Genomic DNA, 15,447 nt, shown 5'->3' on the forward strand with positions numbered 1-15,447 from the left:
TTCCCTGGAGTATTATGTACCCTGCTTGAGACACTGGTGGATTTCTTAAGGACGGATGGTACTGTACATTTTTACAGACTCTGCACATTATTGAAAATACTGATATTATGTGTGCAGTTTAAATTGCTTCTATATACAGTGTGTATATATATATATATATATATATATATACACAATTCAATCAAAAAGGGGAGCGCTCCATAGTGCATAACTGTATTTCAAATTGATTTATTAAAAAGATCAGACACACATAGGTTACACAACGTACCGCAAGCGGCGGTATAAACCACCCCCCGCGAGGTCCAGCGTGAGACTCATCGTGCAGCGGGGAAGCACCCTTCAGATGCGGTGAAGCCCAGTCTTTTTGTACATATGTTATATACTTACGGTGGTTTATACTAGAGATGAGCGCCGGAAATTTTTCGGGTTTTGTGTTTTGGTTTTGGGTTCGGTTCCGCGGCCGTGTTTTGGGTTCGACCGCATTTTGGCAAAACCTCACCGAATTTTTTTTGTCGGATTCGGGTGTGTTTTGGATTCGGGTGTTTTTTTCAAAAAACCCTAAAAAACAGCTTAAATCATAGAATTTGGGGGTCATTTTGATCCCAAAGTATTATTAACCTCAAAAAACATAATTTCCACTCATTTTCAGTCTATTCTGAATACCTCACACCTCACAATATTATTTTTAGTCCTAAAATTTGCACCGAGGTCGCTGTGTGAGTAAGATAAGCGACCCTAGTGGCCGACACAAACACCGGGCCCATCTAGGAGTGGCACTGCAGTGTCACGCAGGATGTCCCTTCCAAAAAACCCTCCCCAAACAGCACATGACGCAAAGAAAAAAAGAGGCGCAATGAGGTAGCTGACTGTGTGAGTAAGATAAGCGACCCTAGTGGCCGACACAAACACCGGGCCCATCTAGGAGTGGCACTGCAGTGTCACGCAGGATGGCCCTTCCAAAAAACCCTCCACAAACAGCACATGACGCAAAGAAAAATAAAAGAAAAAAGAGGTGCAAGATGGAATTGTCCTTGGGCCCTCCCACCCACCCTTATGTTGTATAAACAAAACAGGACATGCACACTTTAACCAACCCATCATTTCAGTGACAGGGTCTGCCACACGACTGTGACTGATATGACGGGTTGGTTTGGACCCCCCCCAAAAAAGAAGCAATTAATCTCTCCTTGCACAAACTGGCTTTACAGAGGCAAGATGTCCACCTCATCATCATCCTCCGATATATCACCGTGTACATCCCCCTCCTCACAGATTATCAATTCGTCCCCACTGGAATCCACCATCTCAGCTCCCTGTGTACTTTGTGGAAGCAATTGCTGCTGGTCAATGTCTCCGCGGAGGAATTGATTATAATTCATTTTAATGAACATCATCTTCTCCACATTTTCTGGATGTAACCTCGTACGCCGATTGCTGACAAGGTGAGCGGCGGCACTAAACACTCTTTCGGAGTACACACTTGTGGGAGGGCAACTTAGGTAGAATAAAGCCAGTTTGTGCAAGGGCCTCCAAATTGCCTCTTTTTCCTGCCAGTATAAGTACGGACTGTGTGACGTGCCTACTTGGATGCGGTCACTCATATAATCCTCCACCATTCTTTCAATGTTGAGAGAATCATATGCAGTGACAGTAGACGACATGTCCGTAATCGTTGTCAGGTCCTTCAGTCCGGACCAGATGTCAGCATCAGCAGTCGCTCCAGACTGCCCTGCATCACCGCCAGCGGGTGGGCTCGGAATTCTGAGCCTTTTCCTCGCACCCCCAGTTGCGGGAGAATGTGAAGGAGGAGATGTTGACAGGTCGCGTTCCGCTTGACTTGACAATTTTCTCACCAGCAGGTCTTTCAACCCCAGCAGACTTGTGTCTGCCGGAAAGAGAGATCCAAGGTAGGTTTTAAATCTAGGATCGAGCACGGTGGCCAAAATGTAGTGCTCTGATTTCAACAGATTGACCACCCGTGAATCCTTGTTAAGCGAATTAAGGGCTCCATCCACAAGTCCCACATGCCTAGCGGAATCGCTCCGTGTTAGCTCCTCCTTCAATGTCTCCAGCTTCTTCTGCAAAAGCCTGATGAGGGGAATGACCTGACTCAGGCTGGCAGTGTCTGAACTGACTTCACGTGTGGCAAGTTCAAAGGGCATCAGAACCTTGCACAACGTTGAAATCATTCTCCACTGCACTTGAGACAGGTGCATTCCACCTCCTATATCGTGCTCAATTGTATAGGCTTGAATGGCCTTTTGCTGCTCCTCCAACCTCTGAAGCATATAGAGGGTTGAATTCCACCTCGTTACCACTTCTTGCTTCAGATGATGGCAGGGCAGGTTCAGTAGTTTTTGGTGGTGCTCCAGTCTTCTGTACGTGGTGCCTGTACGCCGAAAGTGTCCCGCAATTCTTCTGGCCACCGACAGCATCTCTTGCACGCCCCTCTCGTTTTTTAAAAAATTCTGCACCACCAAATTCAAGGTATGTGCAAAACATGGGACGTGCTGGAATTTGCCCATATTTAATGCACACACAATAATCCACAGGAGAGTCCAATTGGGGTAAGCCATTCTGCGATGATCTTCCTCAGTTGCCGTAAGAGGTTTTTAGCTGTGTGCGTATTCTGGAAAGCGGTGATACAAAGCGTAGCCTGCCTAGGAAAGAGTTGGCGTTTGCGAGATGCTGCTACTGGTGCCGCCGCTGCTGTTCTTGCGGCGGGAGTCCATACATCTACCCAGTGGGCTGTCACAGTCATATAGTCCTGACCCTGCCCTGCTCCACTTGTCCACATGTCCGTGGTTAAGTGGACATTGGGTACAACTGCATTTTTTAGGACACTGGTGAGTCTTTTTCTGACGTCCGTGTACATTCTCGGTATCGCCTGCCTAGAGAAGTGGAACCTAGATGGTATTTGGTAACGGGGGCACACTGCCTCAATAAATTGTCTAGTTCCCTGTGAACTAACGGCGGATACCGGACGCACGTCTAACACCAACATAGTTGTCAAGGCCTCAGTTATCCGCTTTGCAGCAGGATGACTGCTGTGATATTTCATCTTCCTCGCAAAGGACTGTTGGACAGTCAATTGCTTACTGGAAGTAGTACAAGTGGGCTTACGACTTCCCCTCTGGGATGACCATCGACTCCCAGCAGCAACAACAGCAGCGCCAGCAGCAGTAGGCGTTACACGCAAGGATGCATCGGAGGAATCCCAGGCAGGAGAGGACTCGTCAGAATTGCCAGTGACATGGCCTGCAGGACTATTGGCATTCCTGGGGAAGGAGGAAATTGACACTGAGGGAGTTGGTGGGGTGGTTTGCGTGAGCTTGGTTACAAGAGGAAGGGATTTACTGGTCAGTGGACTGCTTCCGCTGTCGCCCAAAGTTTTTGAACTTGTCACTGACTTATTATGAATGCGCTGCAGGTGACGTATAAGGGAGGATGTTCCGAGGTGGTTAACGTCCTTACCCCTACTTATTACAGCTTGACAAAGGGAACACACGGCTTGACAAATGTTGTCCGCATTTCTGGTGAAATACTTCCACACCGAAGAGCTGATTTTTTTGGTATTTTCACCAGGCATGTCAACGGCCATATTCCTCCCACGGACAACAGGTGTCTCCCCGGGTGCCTGACTTAAACAAACCACCTCACCATCAGAATCCTCCTGGTCAATTTCCTCCCTAGCGCCAGCAACACCCATATCCTCCTCATCCTGGTGTACTTCAACACTGACATCTTCAATCTGACTATCAGGAACTGGACTGCGGGTGCTCCTTCCAGCACTTGCAGGGGGCGTGCAAATGGTGGAAGGCGCATGCTCTTCACGTCCAGTGTTGGGAAGGTCAGGCATCGCAACCGACACAATTGGACTCTCCTTGTGGATTTGGGATTTCGAAGAACGCACAGTTCTTTGCGGTGCTACTGCTTTTGCCAGCTTGAGTCTTTTCATTTTTCTAGCGAGAGGCTGAGTGCCTCCATCCTCATGTGAAGCTGAACCACTAGCCATGAACATAGGCCAGGGCCTCAGCCGTTCCTTGCCACTCCGTGTGGTAAATGGCATATTGGCAAGTTTACGCTTCTCCTCCGACAATTTTATTTTAGGTTTTGGAGTCCTTTTTTTACTGATATTTGGTGTTTTGGATTTGACATGCTCTGTACTATGCCATTGGGCATCGGCCTTGGCAGACGACGTTGCTGGCATTTCATCGTCTCGGCCATGACTAGTGGCAGCAGCTTCAGCACGAGGTGGAAGTGGATCTTGATCTTTCCCTAATTTTGGAACCTCAACATTTTTGTTCTCCATATTTTAATAGGCACAACTAAAAGGCACCTCAGGTAAACAATGGAGATGGATGGATACTAGTATACAATTATGGATGGACTGCCGAGTGCCGACACAGAGGTAGCTACAGCCGTGGACTACCGTACTGTACTGTGTCTGCTGCTAATATAGACTGGATGATAATGAGATGTAGTATGTATAAAGAAGAAAGAAAAAAAAAACCACGGGTAGGTGGTATACAATTATGGATGGACTGCCGAGTGCCGACACAGAGGTAGCTACAGCCGTGGACTACCGTACTGTACTGTGTCTGCTGCTAATATAGACTGGATAATGAGATGTAGTATGTATAAAGAAGAAAGAAAAAAAAACCACGGGTAGGTGGTATACAATTATGGACGGACTGCCGAGTGCCGACACAGAGGTAGCTACAGCCGTGGACTACCGTACTGTGTCTGCTGCTAATATAGACTGGTTGATAATGAGATGTAGTATGTATAAAGAAGAAAGAAAAAAAAAACCACGGGTAGGTGGTATACAATTATGGACGGACTGCCGAGTGCCGACACAGAGGTAGCTACAGCCGTGGACTACCGTACTGTACTGTGTCTGCTGCTAATATAGACTGGATGATAATGAGATGTAGTATGTATAAAGAAGAAAGGAAAAAAAAACCACGGGTAGGTGGTATACAATTATGGACGGACTGCCGAGTGCCGACACAGAGGTAGCTACAGCCGTGGACTACCGTACTGTACTGTGTCTGCTGCTAATATAGACTGGATGATAATGAGATGTATGTATAAAGAAGAAAGAAAAAAAAACCACGGGTAGGTGATTTACAATTATGGACGGACTGCCGAGTGCCGACACAGAGGTAGCTACAGCCGTGGACTACCGTACTGTACTGTGTCTGCTGCTAATATAGACTGGATGATAATGAGATGTAGTATGTATTAAGAAGAAAGGAAAAAAAAACCACGGGTAGGTGGTATACAATTATGGATGGACTGCCGAGTGCCGACACAGAGGTAGCTACAGCCGTGGACTACCGTACTGTGCTGTGTCTGCTGCTAATATAGACTGGATGATAATGAGATGTAGTATGTATAAAGAAGAAAGAAAAAAAAACCACGGGTAGGTGGTATACAATTATGGACGGACTGCCGAGTGCCGACACAGAGGTAGCTACAGCCGTGGACTACCGTACTGTGTCTGCTGCTAATATAGACTGGTTGATAATGAGATGTAGTATGTATAAAGAAGAAAGAAAAAAAAAACCACGGGTAGGTGGTATACAATTATGGACGGACTGCCGAGTGCCGACACAGAGGTAGCTACAGCCGTGGACTACCGTACTGTACTGTGTCTGCTGCTAATATAGACTGGATGATAATGAGATGTAGTATGTATAAAGAAGAAAGAAAAAAAAAAACACGGGTAGGTGGTATACAATTATGGACGGACTGCCGAGTGCCGACACAGAGGTAGCTACAGCCGTGGACTACCGTACTGTACTGTGTCTGCTGCTAATATAGACTGGATGATAATGAGATGTAGTATGTATAAAGAAGAAAGAAAAAAAAAACCACGGGTAGGTGGTATACAATTATGGACGGACTGCCGAGTGCCGACACAGAGGTAGCTACAGCCGTGGACTACCGTACTGTGTCTGCTGCGACTGGATGATAAATAATGATATAAAAAATATATATATATGACTACTGCAGCCGGACAGGTATATATTATATAATGACGGACCTGCTGGACACTGTCTGTCAGCAGAATGAGTTTTTTATTTTATAGAATAAAAAAACACCACACAAGTCACACGACGTGTGTTTAACTTTTACAGGCAGACAGTCAATCACAATACAATATAGTATACTATACTGGTGGTCAGGTCACTGGTCAGTCACACTGGCACTGGCACTCCTGCAGAAAAAAAGTGTGCACTGTTTAATTTTAATATGTACTCCTGGCTCCTGCTATAACCTAACTGCTCCCCAGTCTCCCCCACAATTAAGCTGTGTGAGCACAGTCAGATATTATACATAGATGATGCAGCACACTGGGCTGAGCACAGATATGGTATGTGACTGAGTCACTGTGTATCGTTTTTTCAGGCAGAGAACGGATTATATTAAATAATATAAAACTGCACTGGTGGTCACTGGTCAGTCACTAGTATAACTAACTAATACTATCAGCAAAATTCTGCACTCTCTGTCTGAGTACTCCTCCTAAGCTCCAGTAAATGAAGTGTCACTGTCTCACTCTGTCACTATAACTAACTAATACTATCAGCAAAATTCTGCACTCTCTGTCTGAGTACTCCTCCTAAGCTCCAGTAAATGAAGTGTCACTGTCTCACTCTCACTCTCCTATCTATTTCTTCTCTAAACGGAGAGGACGCCAGCCACGTCCTCTCACTATCAATCTCAATGCACGTGTAAAATGGCGGCGACGCGCGGCTCCTTATATAGAATCCGAGTCTCGCGATAGAATCCGAGCCTCGCGAGAATCCGACAGCGTCATGATGACGTTCGGGCGCGCTCGGGTTAACCGAGCAAGGCGGGAAGATCCGAGTCGCTCGGACCCGTGTAAAAAAACATGAAGTTCGGGCGGGTTCGGATTCCGAGGAACCGAACCCGCTCATCTCTAGTTTATACCGCAGCTTGCGGTACGTATTCTAACCTATGTATGTCGGATCTTTTTCATAAATCAATTTGAAATACAGTGATGCACTATGGAGCGCTCCTCTTTTTGATTGAATTGCAGATTTAATTACCAATATGGATACTGGTGTGTAAAGGGAGCAGCCGATTCTAAGAATCTCAGTGCAAAAGGAGATCAATTGGAATCCATTGGATATTGTGGATGGTCTACCTTTTTAACAACTAAAGCTGGGACTTGTTCCACAAAAAAAGGACTTGCAAGGTGGACTGGTATTTGCGCAAAAACTTTTATATATGCAGGTTGAGTATCCCATATCCAAATATTCCGAAATACGGAATATTCCGAAATACGGACTTTTTTGAGTGAGATAGTGAAACCTTTGTTTTTTGATGGCTCAATGTACACAAACTTTGTTTAATACACAAAGTTATTAAAAATATTGTATTAAATGACCTTCAGGCTGTGTGTATAAGGTGTATATGAAACATAAATGAATTGTGTGAATGTAGACACACTTTGTTTAATGCACAAAGCTATAAAAAATATTGGCTAAAATGACCTTCAGGCTGTGTGTATAAGGTGTATATGTAACATAAATGCATTCTGTGCTTAGATTTAGGTCCCATCACCATGATATCTCATTATGGTATGCAATTATTCCAAAATACGGAAAAATCCCATATCCAAAATACCTCTGGTCCCAAGCATTTTGGATAAGGGAGACTCAACCTGTATATGTATATATATATATATATATATATATATATATATATATATATACATACACCAGTGCATCCGGAAAGTATTCACAGTGCTTCACTTTTTCCGCATTTTGTTATGTTACAGCCTTATTCCAAACTGGAATACATAAATTTTTTCCCTCAAAATTCTACACACAATGGGGGTAATTCAGAGTTGATCGTAGCAGCAAGTTTGTTAGCAATTGGGCAAAACCATGTGCTGTGCAGGTGGGGCAGATATAACATGTGCAGAGAGAGTTAGATTTGGGCGGGTTATTTTGTTTCTGTGCAGGGTAAATACTGGCTGCTTCATTTTTACACTGCAATTTAGATTTCAGTTTGAATACACCCCACCCAAATCTAACTCTCTCTGCACATGTTACATCTGCCCCCTGCAGTGCACATGGTTTTGCTCAACTGCTAACAAATTTGCTGCTGCGATCAACTCAGAATTAGGCCCCATACCCCATAATGACGAGAAAAATGCTTTTTTGCGATTTTTGCCAATTTATTTAAAAATTAGAAAAACTAAGAAATCACATGTACATAGGTATTCACAGCCTTTGACTTAATACTTTTGTTGATGCACCTTTGGCAGCAATTACAGCCTCAAGTCTTTTTGAATATGATGCCATAAGCTTGGCACACCTATCTTTAGGCAGTTTTGCCCATTCCTCTTTGCAGCACCTCTCAAGCTCCATCAGGTTGGATGGGAAGTGTCGGTGCACAGCCATTTTCAGATCTCTCCAGCGATATTCAATTGGATTCAAGTCTGGGCTCTGGCTGGGCCACTCAAGGACATTCACAGAGTTGTTCTGAAGCCACTCCTTTGATATATTGCTGTGTGCTTAGGGTCGTTGTCCTGCTGAAAGATGAACCGTCGCCCCAGTCTAAGGTCAAGAGAGCTTTGGAGCAGGTTTTCATCCAGGATGTCTCTGTACATTGCTGCATTCATCTTTCCCTCTATCCTGACTAGTCTCCCAGTTCCTGCCGCTGAAAAATGTCCCCACAGCATGATGCTGCCACCATCATGCTTCACTGTAGGGATGGTATTGGCCTGGTGATGAGCGGTGCCTGATTTACTCCAAACATGATGTCTGGCATTCACGCCAAAGAGTTCAATCTTTGTCTCATCAGACCAGAGAATTTTGTTTCTCATGGTCTGAGAGTCCTTCAGGTGCATTTTGGCAAACTCCAGGTGAGCTGCCATGTGCTTTTTACTAAGGAGTGGCTTCCGTCTGGCCACTCTACCATACAGGCCTGATTGGTGGATTGCTGCAGAGATGGTTGTCCTTCTGGAAGGTTCTCCTCTCTCCACAGAGGAATGCTGTAGCTCTGACAAAGTAACCACCGGGTTATTGGTCACCTCCCTGACTAGGGCGCTTCTCCCCAGATCGCTCAGTTTAGATGGCCAACCAGCTCTAGGAAGAGTCCTGGTGGTTCCGAACTTCTTCCATTTACGGATTATGGAGGCCATTGTGTGCTCATTGGGACCTTCAAAGCAGCAGATATTTTTCTGTACCCTCCCCCAGATTTGTGCCTCGAGACAATCCGGACTCGGAGGTCTACAGAAAATTTCTTCAACTTTATGCTTGGTTTTTGCTCAGACATGCACTGTCAAGTGTGGCACCTTATATATACAGGTGTGTGCCTTTCCAAATCATGTCCAATCAACTGAATTTACCACCGGTGGACTCCAGTTAAGTTGTAGGAATATCTCAAGAATGATCAGTGGAAACAGGATGCACCTGAGCGCAATTTTAAGCTTCATGGCAAAGGCTGTGAATACTTATGTACATGTGATTTCTTAGTTTTTTATTTTTAATAAATTTGCAAAAATCTAAAAAATAAATAAATTCACGTCATTATGGGGTATTGTGTGTAGAATTTGGAGGTAAAAAATAAATTTATTCCATTTTGGAATAAGGCTGTAACATAACAAAATGTGGAAAAAGTGAAGCGCTGTGAATACTTTCCGGACACACTGCATACACACACACATATATATATATATATATATATATATATATATAAATATATAAATATATATTCACACACAGTATATTTGAACTTGAAATGCAAGTTCATTATGTCTGCTTTCAAATGTAAAATACCGGAATATCATTATACTTTTCTATAACACCACCAATATACAACTTTTATAACTTTACTGATAGGGGTCCAAACAAGTTTGTTGCCCAGGGCCCACCACATACCTTAATCCGGGCCTGCATTAGCATAAACATAGTAAACAGGCTTCCAGGCTGACCACAACTACAGTCATGTTCTTAGGTTAGCAGGTGGAGAGATCACATTTACTAACATGTTCTTACTGTAGGTTATCATGTGGAAAGATCACATTTACTAACATGTTCTTAGGTTATCAGGTGGAGAGATCACATTTACTAACATGTTATTACTGTAGGTCAGCAGGTGGAGAGATTACATTTACTCGCATGTTCCTAGGCTATCAAGTGGAGAGATCACATTTTTTTTCTAGGTTAGCAGGTAGAGTGATTACATACATTTACTAGCATGTTCCTACTAGGTTAGGTGGAGAGATCACATTTATTACTATGTAACTGGGATAGTTGGTGGAGAGGTCACATTTACTAGAATATTACTGGGATAGTTGGAGAGTTCACATTTACTATTATGTTCCTGAGTTAGTGCTTGGAGACATCACATTTGCTAGCATGTTCCTGGGTTCATGGGTTGAGATCTTGCATTTACTAGCATCTTCCTAATTAGCAGGTGAAAGGGTTGCATTAACTAGCAGGTTTCTGGGTTAGTGGATAGCAAATTTTCATTTATTAGCTTGTTCCAAGGTTAGCAAGTGGAGATATTGCATTTACAAGCATGTTTCTAAGTTATCAGGTGGAGATATCATATTTACTAGCATGTTCCAAGGTTAGCAGATAGAGAGATTACATTTACTAGCATGTTCCTAAAATAGTGGGTGGGGAGATCACATTTACTAGCATGTTCCAGAGTTAATGGGTGGAGAAATCGTATTTACTACCATGTTCCTAGGTAAGTGGGTTGAGAGATCACATTTACTAACACGTTCCAAGGTTAGCAGATAGAGAGATTACATTTACTAGCATGTTCCTAGGTAAGGGGGTTGAGAGATCACATTTACTAACATGTTCCAAGGTTAGCAGATAGAGAGATTACATTTCCTAGCATGTTCCTAAATTAGTGGGTGGGAAGATCACATTTACTAGCATGTTCCTAAATTAATGGGTGGAGAAATCGCATTTACTACCATATTCCTAGGTAAGTGGGTTGAGAGATCACGTTTACTAGCATGTTCCTGAGTTAATGTGTGAAGAAAATGCATTTACTAGAATTTTACTAAGTTAGCGTGTACAGAGATCACATTTATTTGCATGTTATTTGGTTAGTGGGTAGGGAGATTTAGTAGCACATGCCAGTGTTAGCGGTGTAGAGACTGCCTATACTAGCATGATTCTGTGTTAGGGGACAGAGAGATCATACTTATTACAATGTTTCTGGGTGAGCAGGTGGATAGCTCAAATTTACTAGTATGTTCTTGGGTTAGTGGAAGGAGAGATTTTATTTATTAATTTGTTCCTTGATTAGCGGGTGGAGACCCTATTTACTTGCATGTTTGTTTCTGGACTAGTAGGTGGAAAGATTGCATTTCCTAGCAAGTTCCTGGTATAGTGTGTGGAGAGATCACATTTACAGTACCAGTAGGTTCCTGGTTCACTGGGTGAAACATAGCATTTACTCACATGTTACTGGGTTAGTGAATGGAGAGCATGCATTTATCAACATGTTCTTGGGTCAGCAGAAGGAGAGATCATGTTTATTAGCATGTTTCTGAGTTAATGGGTGGAGAGATCACATTTACTAGCATGTTCCTGGGTGAGCATGTAATAAGATAACATTTACTAGCATGTTCCTGGGTTAGCATGTAATGAATTAACATTTACTAGCATGTTTCTGGGTTAGCAGGTGGAGAGATCACATATTAGCATGTTCCTAGGCTAGCGAGTGGAGAGGTCGTATTTATTAGCATGTATCTATTTTAGTGTGGAGAGATTACATTTACTAGCATGTTCCTAAATTAGTGGATGGAGAGATTGCATTTACTAACATTTTCCTGGGTTAGCATACAATGAGATAACATTTACTAGCATGTTCATGGGTTAGCAACATACATGTATAGCATTTACTAGCATATTTCTACAGTAGCAAGTGTAGAGGTCATATTTATTAGCATGTTCCTAGGTTGGAGAATCACATTTATTAGCGTGTTGCTATGTTAACGGGGGATAGGACACATTTATTAGCATGATGCTAGGGTAGGTGGAGAGATCACATTTACTAGCATGCCTCTCCATGCACCCCTCCCTAGCATGTGGACCATGTATCAGCAGCGCTCCCTACAGTGACGGTCACACCACCACTGTTCTCAGGTACAGTATATATGTAAAGGTTACCAAACCTTGGTAGAAATTTAGATATGTTATATACTGTATTTGTAAATATAAACAATTTGTCTATGTTATTAGCTATTTTATGCTGGGAAGAAGCTGTCTGTAGTGGCCCAGAAGGCATCTTGAATAACCTACTATACAGTATAAACAAACCAGGTATTGCATACCATAAGGCATTCATTCCTTTGCTTAACCATATATAGTATTTGATTTAACTTAAGAATTAATAGGTTGAGTGCCATTTTAAGAAATGTGGACTAGTAGCAAATAAAGACAATTGGCTTAATTCATACCTGGTCGCACGCAGGCGGTTTTTTGTACTGCTGCGACCAGGTAATCGCGGCATACAGGGGGAGGGGTTAATCGCTGTGCAGGGGTGCGATCGGCTGTGCAGTGAGCTGCACAAACAAAAGTTTGTGCAGTCTCTGCACAGCTCAGGATTTACTCAGCCGCTGCGATGATCCTGGACGGAGCTGACGTCAGGAACCCTCCCTGGAAGCGGCCGGGCACGCCTGCGTTTTCCTGGACACTCCCTGAAAACGGTAAGTTGACACCCCCAGACGGCCTCTTCCTGTCAATCTTCTTGCGTTCGCCGTTGCGAATGCTTTCTTCGTTCAATCGGTCACTGCTAGGTGACGGCCGTCACTGGCAGCTGACGTGCCTGCGCATTGCGGACCATACGCATGTGCTGTTCAGACCCGATCGCACGGCTGCAAAAAAAGCCAGCATGCGATCGGGTCTCAATGACCGCCAATAATCAATCATTTTAATCTGCAGTAACTAGTCAGATATAAGTTTTGTTGTAGTGATGTGTGTGGATGATTGGTATGGGTTTCTGAAGACGTGTTGATTTTCTGAACTTATTGATAGATTGTCCCATGTTTAGTCATCACTTTACTAACGGATATAAGAACTTTTCCATATGTCATTAATGTGTGAGGTGACTCAACAGTCTTGTAACTGCTGTCACTATGTCAATGCTGTGCTACCTTGTTTAATTGATTCCTCCTCACCTGATGTTGATGAAGCTGGAAGTGGACAGATGGACTCGCTGGGCCAGGATTTCCAACAGACGGACCCCATTTAACAGGCTCAGAGGCCTAAGGAGAAAGGCAGAGGGGTGCAGGTGAGCCCTGGGCTGTGGCCCTTCCCATAATTATGTGACCTCCCCACCCCCATAACTGTTACTGGAAAACTGTGCCCTGCCTGCTGCCTGGGGAATTCTGTTCATGAGGATCATTGTTTGGATGCACAGTGTCTTTTTATGTAGGAGAATCATCTACAGTATCTGTGAGCATCAGGAGGACTGGTGTGTGGACCAGGTGCAAAGCCTCCTGGGTGGCAGTGTTAGTAACCACTATCCAGCATGATAATCTACATAATCAAAAAGTGAATCACATGTCTGCCTCTCAGGAGGTTCTGCAGGGGCTGGTATTTCCTATACAACTCTATCCATAGGGCTCTATCTATCTTCTATACAGTCCACTACATAAAGCCCTGCTGATACTCTAAGCTGCCCTGTCCATACAGCCTAGTCTATATTCTATACAGTGATGTCCATAGAACTCAGTCTATACACTTTATAGTCCTGTCCATATAGGCCAGTGTATAGCCTACACAGTCCTGTACTTAAAGCCTAGTCTATACTCAATGTACTCCTGTCCATAGAGCCTCTATATATTGTCCTGACCATAGAGCCCTGTTTATCCTCTACACCAGGCATTCCCAACCGCGGTCCTCAAGGCACATCAACAGTGCAGGTTTTAGTGATATCCAGGCTTCAGCACAGATGGTTAAATCAAAATAATTGAGGTACTAATTAAGTCACCTTCGTTCAAGCCTGGATATCACTAAAACCAGGACTGTTAGTGTGCCTTGAGGACCGTGGTTGGGAAACACTGCTCTACACGTTACTATCTATAGAGCCCTATTTTCTATGCCAGGGTTTAGCAAACACCAGTCCTCAGGGAACCCTACAAGTTAACAGTTTCTAGGTCTCCTCACAGAATCCCAAGTGAAATAATTAGTACCACCTATTAATATCAGTAATGAATACACCTGTGTTGCAGCAGTACATGGAAAACATGCTCTGTTATGGTCCATGGGGAATGCAGTTGTGAAACACTGCTCTATAGAATACTCTAAATAGGCCCCTGTCTATCCTCTATACAGCTCTGTGCATAGAGCCCTGTCTATCCTCTATACAGCTCTGTGCATAGAATCCTGTATATCCTCTATACAGCTCTGTGCATAGAATCCTGTCTATTCTCTATACAGCTCTGTGCATAGAGCCCTGTCTATCCTCTATACAGCTCTGTGCATAGAGCCCAGTCTATCCTCTATACAGCTCTGTGCATAGAGTCCTGTCTATCCTCTATACAGCTCTGTGCATAGAGCCCTGTCTATCCTCTATACAGCTCTGTGCATAGAATCCTGTCTATCTATACAGCTCTGTGCATAGAGCCCTGTCTATCCTCTATACAGCTCTGTGCATAGAGCCCTGTCTATCCTCTATACAGCTCTGTGCATAGAGCCCTGTCTATCCTCTATACAGCTCTGTGCATAGAGCCCTGTCTATGCTCTATACAGCTCTGTGCATAGAGCCCTGTCTATCCTCTATACAGCTCTGTGCATAGAGCCTGTCTATCCTCTATACAGCTCTGTGCATAGAGCCTGTCTATCCTCTATACACCTCTGTGCATAGAATCCTGTCTATCCTCTATACAGCTCTGTGCATAGAGCCCCGTCTATCCTCTATACAGCTCTGTGCATAGAGCCTGTCTATCCTCTATACAGCTCTGTGCATAGAGCCCTGTCTATCCTCTATACAGCTCTGTGCATAGAGCCCTGTCTATCCTCTATACAGCTCTGTGCATAGAGCCTGTCTATCCTCTATACAGCTCTGTGCATAGAGCGCTGTCTTTTCTCTATACAGCTCTGTGCATAGAGCCCTGTCTATCCTCTATACAGCTCTGTGCATAGAGCCTGTCTATCCTCTATACAGCTCTGTGCATAGAGGCCTGTCTATCCTCTATACAGCTCTGTGCATAGAGCCCTGTCTATCCTCTATACAGCTCTGTGCATAGAGCCCTGTCTATCCTCTATACAGCTCTGTGCATAGAGCCTGTCTATCCTCTATACAGCTCTGTGCATAGAGCCCTGTCTATCCTCTATACAGCTCTGTGCATAGAGCCCTGTCTATTCTCTATACAGCTCTGTGCATAGAGCCTGTCTATCCTCTATACAGCTCTGTGCATAGAGCCTGTCT

At 43.9% G+C, this 15,447-nt stretch overlaps 1 protein-coding gene across 2 annotated transcripts in view; it reads right to left on the bottom strand.

The window, feature by feature from the left end:
* Positions 1 to 15,447, bottom strand: part of PTPRN (protein tyrosine phosphatase receptor type N) — a 282,930-nt gene that overhangs the window by 150,289 nt on the left and 117,194 nt on the right. The window contains exon 10 of one of the 2 annotated variants that reach the window (XM_063933845.1): positions 13,193 to 13,279. The exons of the other annotated variant lie outside the window; for it this stretch is intronic. Within the exon in view, the coding sequence (XP_063789915.1) occupies positions 13,193 to 13,279 (87 nt within the window). The remainder of the gene's footprint in view (positions 1 to 13,192; positions 13,280 to 15,447) is intronic. 2 annotated transcript variants of the gene reach the window in all.

The sequence above is a fragment of the Pseudophryne corroboree genome, chromosome 7 (assembly GCF_028390025.1).
Source record: "Pseudophryne corroboree isolate aPseCor3 chromosome 7, aPseCor3.hap2, whole genome shotgun sequence".
NCBI lineage: Eukaryota > Metazoa > Chordata > Amphibia > Anura > Myobatrachidae > Pseudophryne > Pseudophryne corroboree.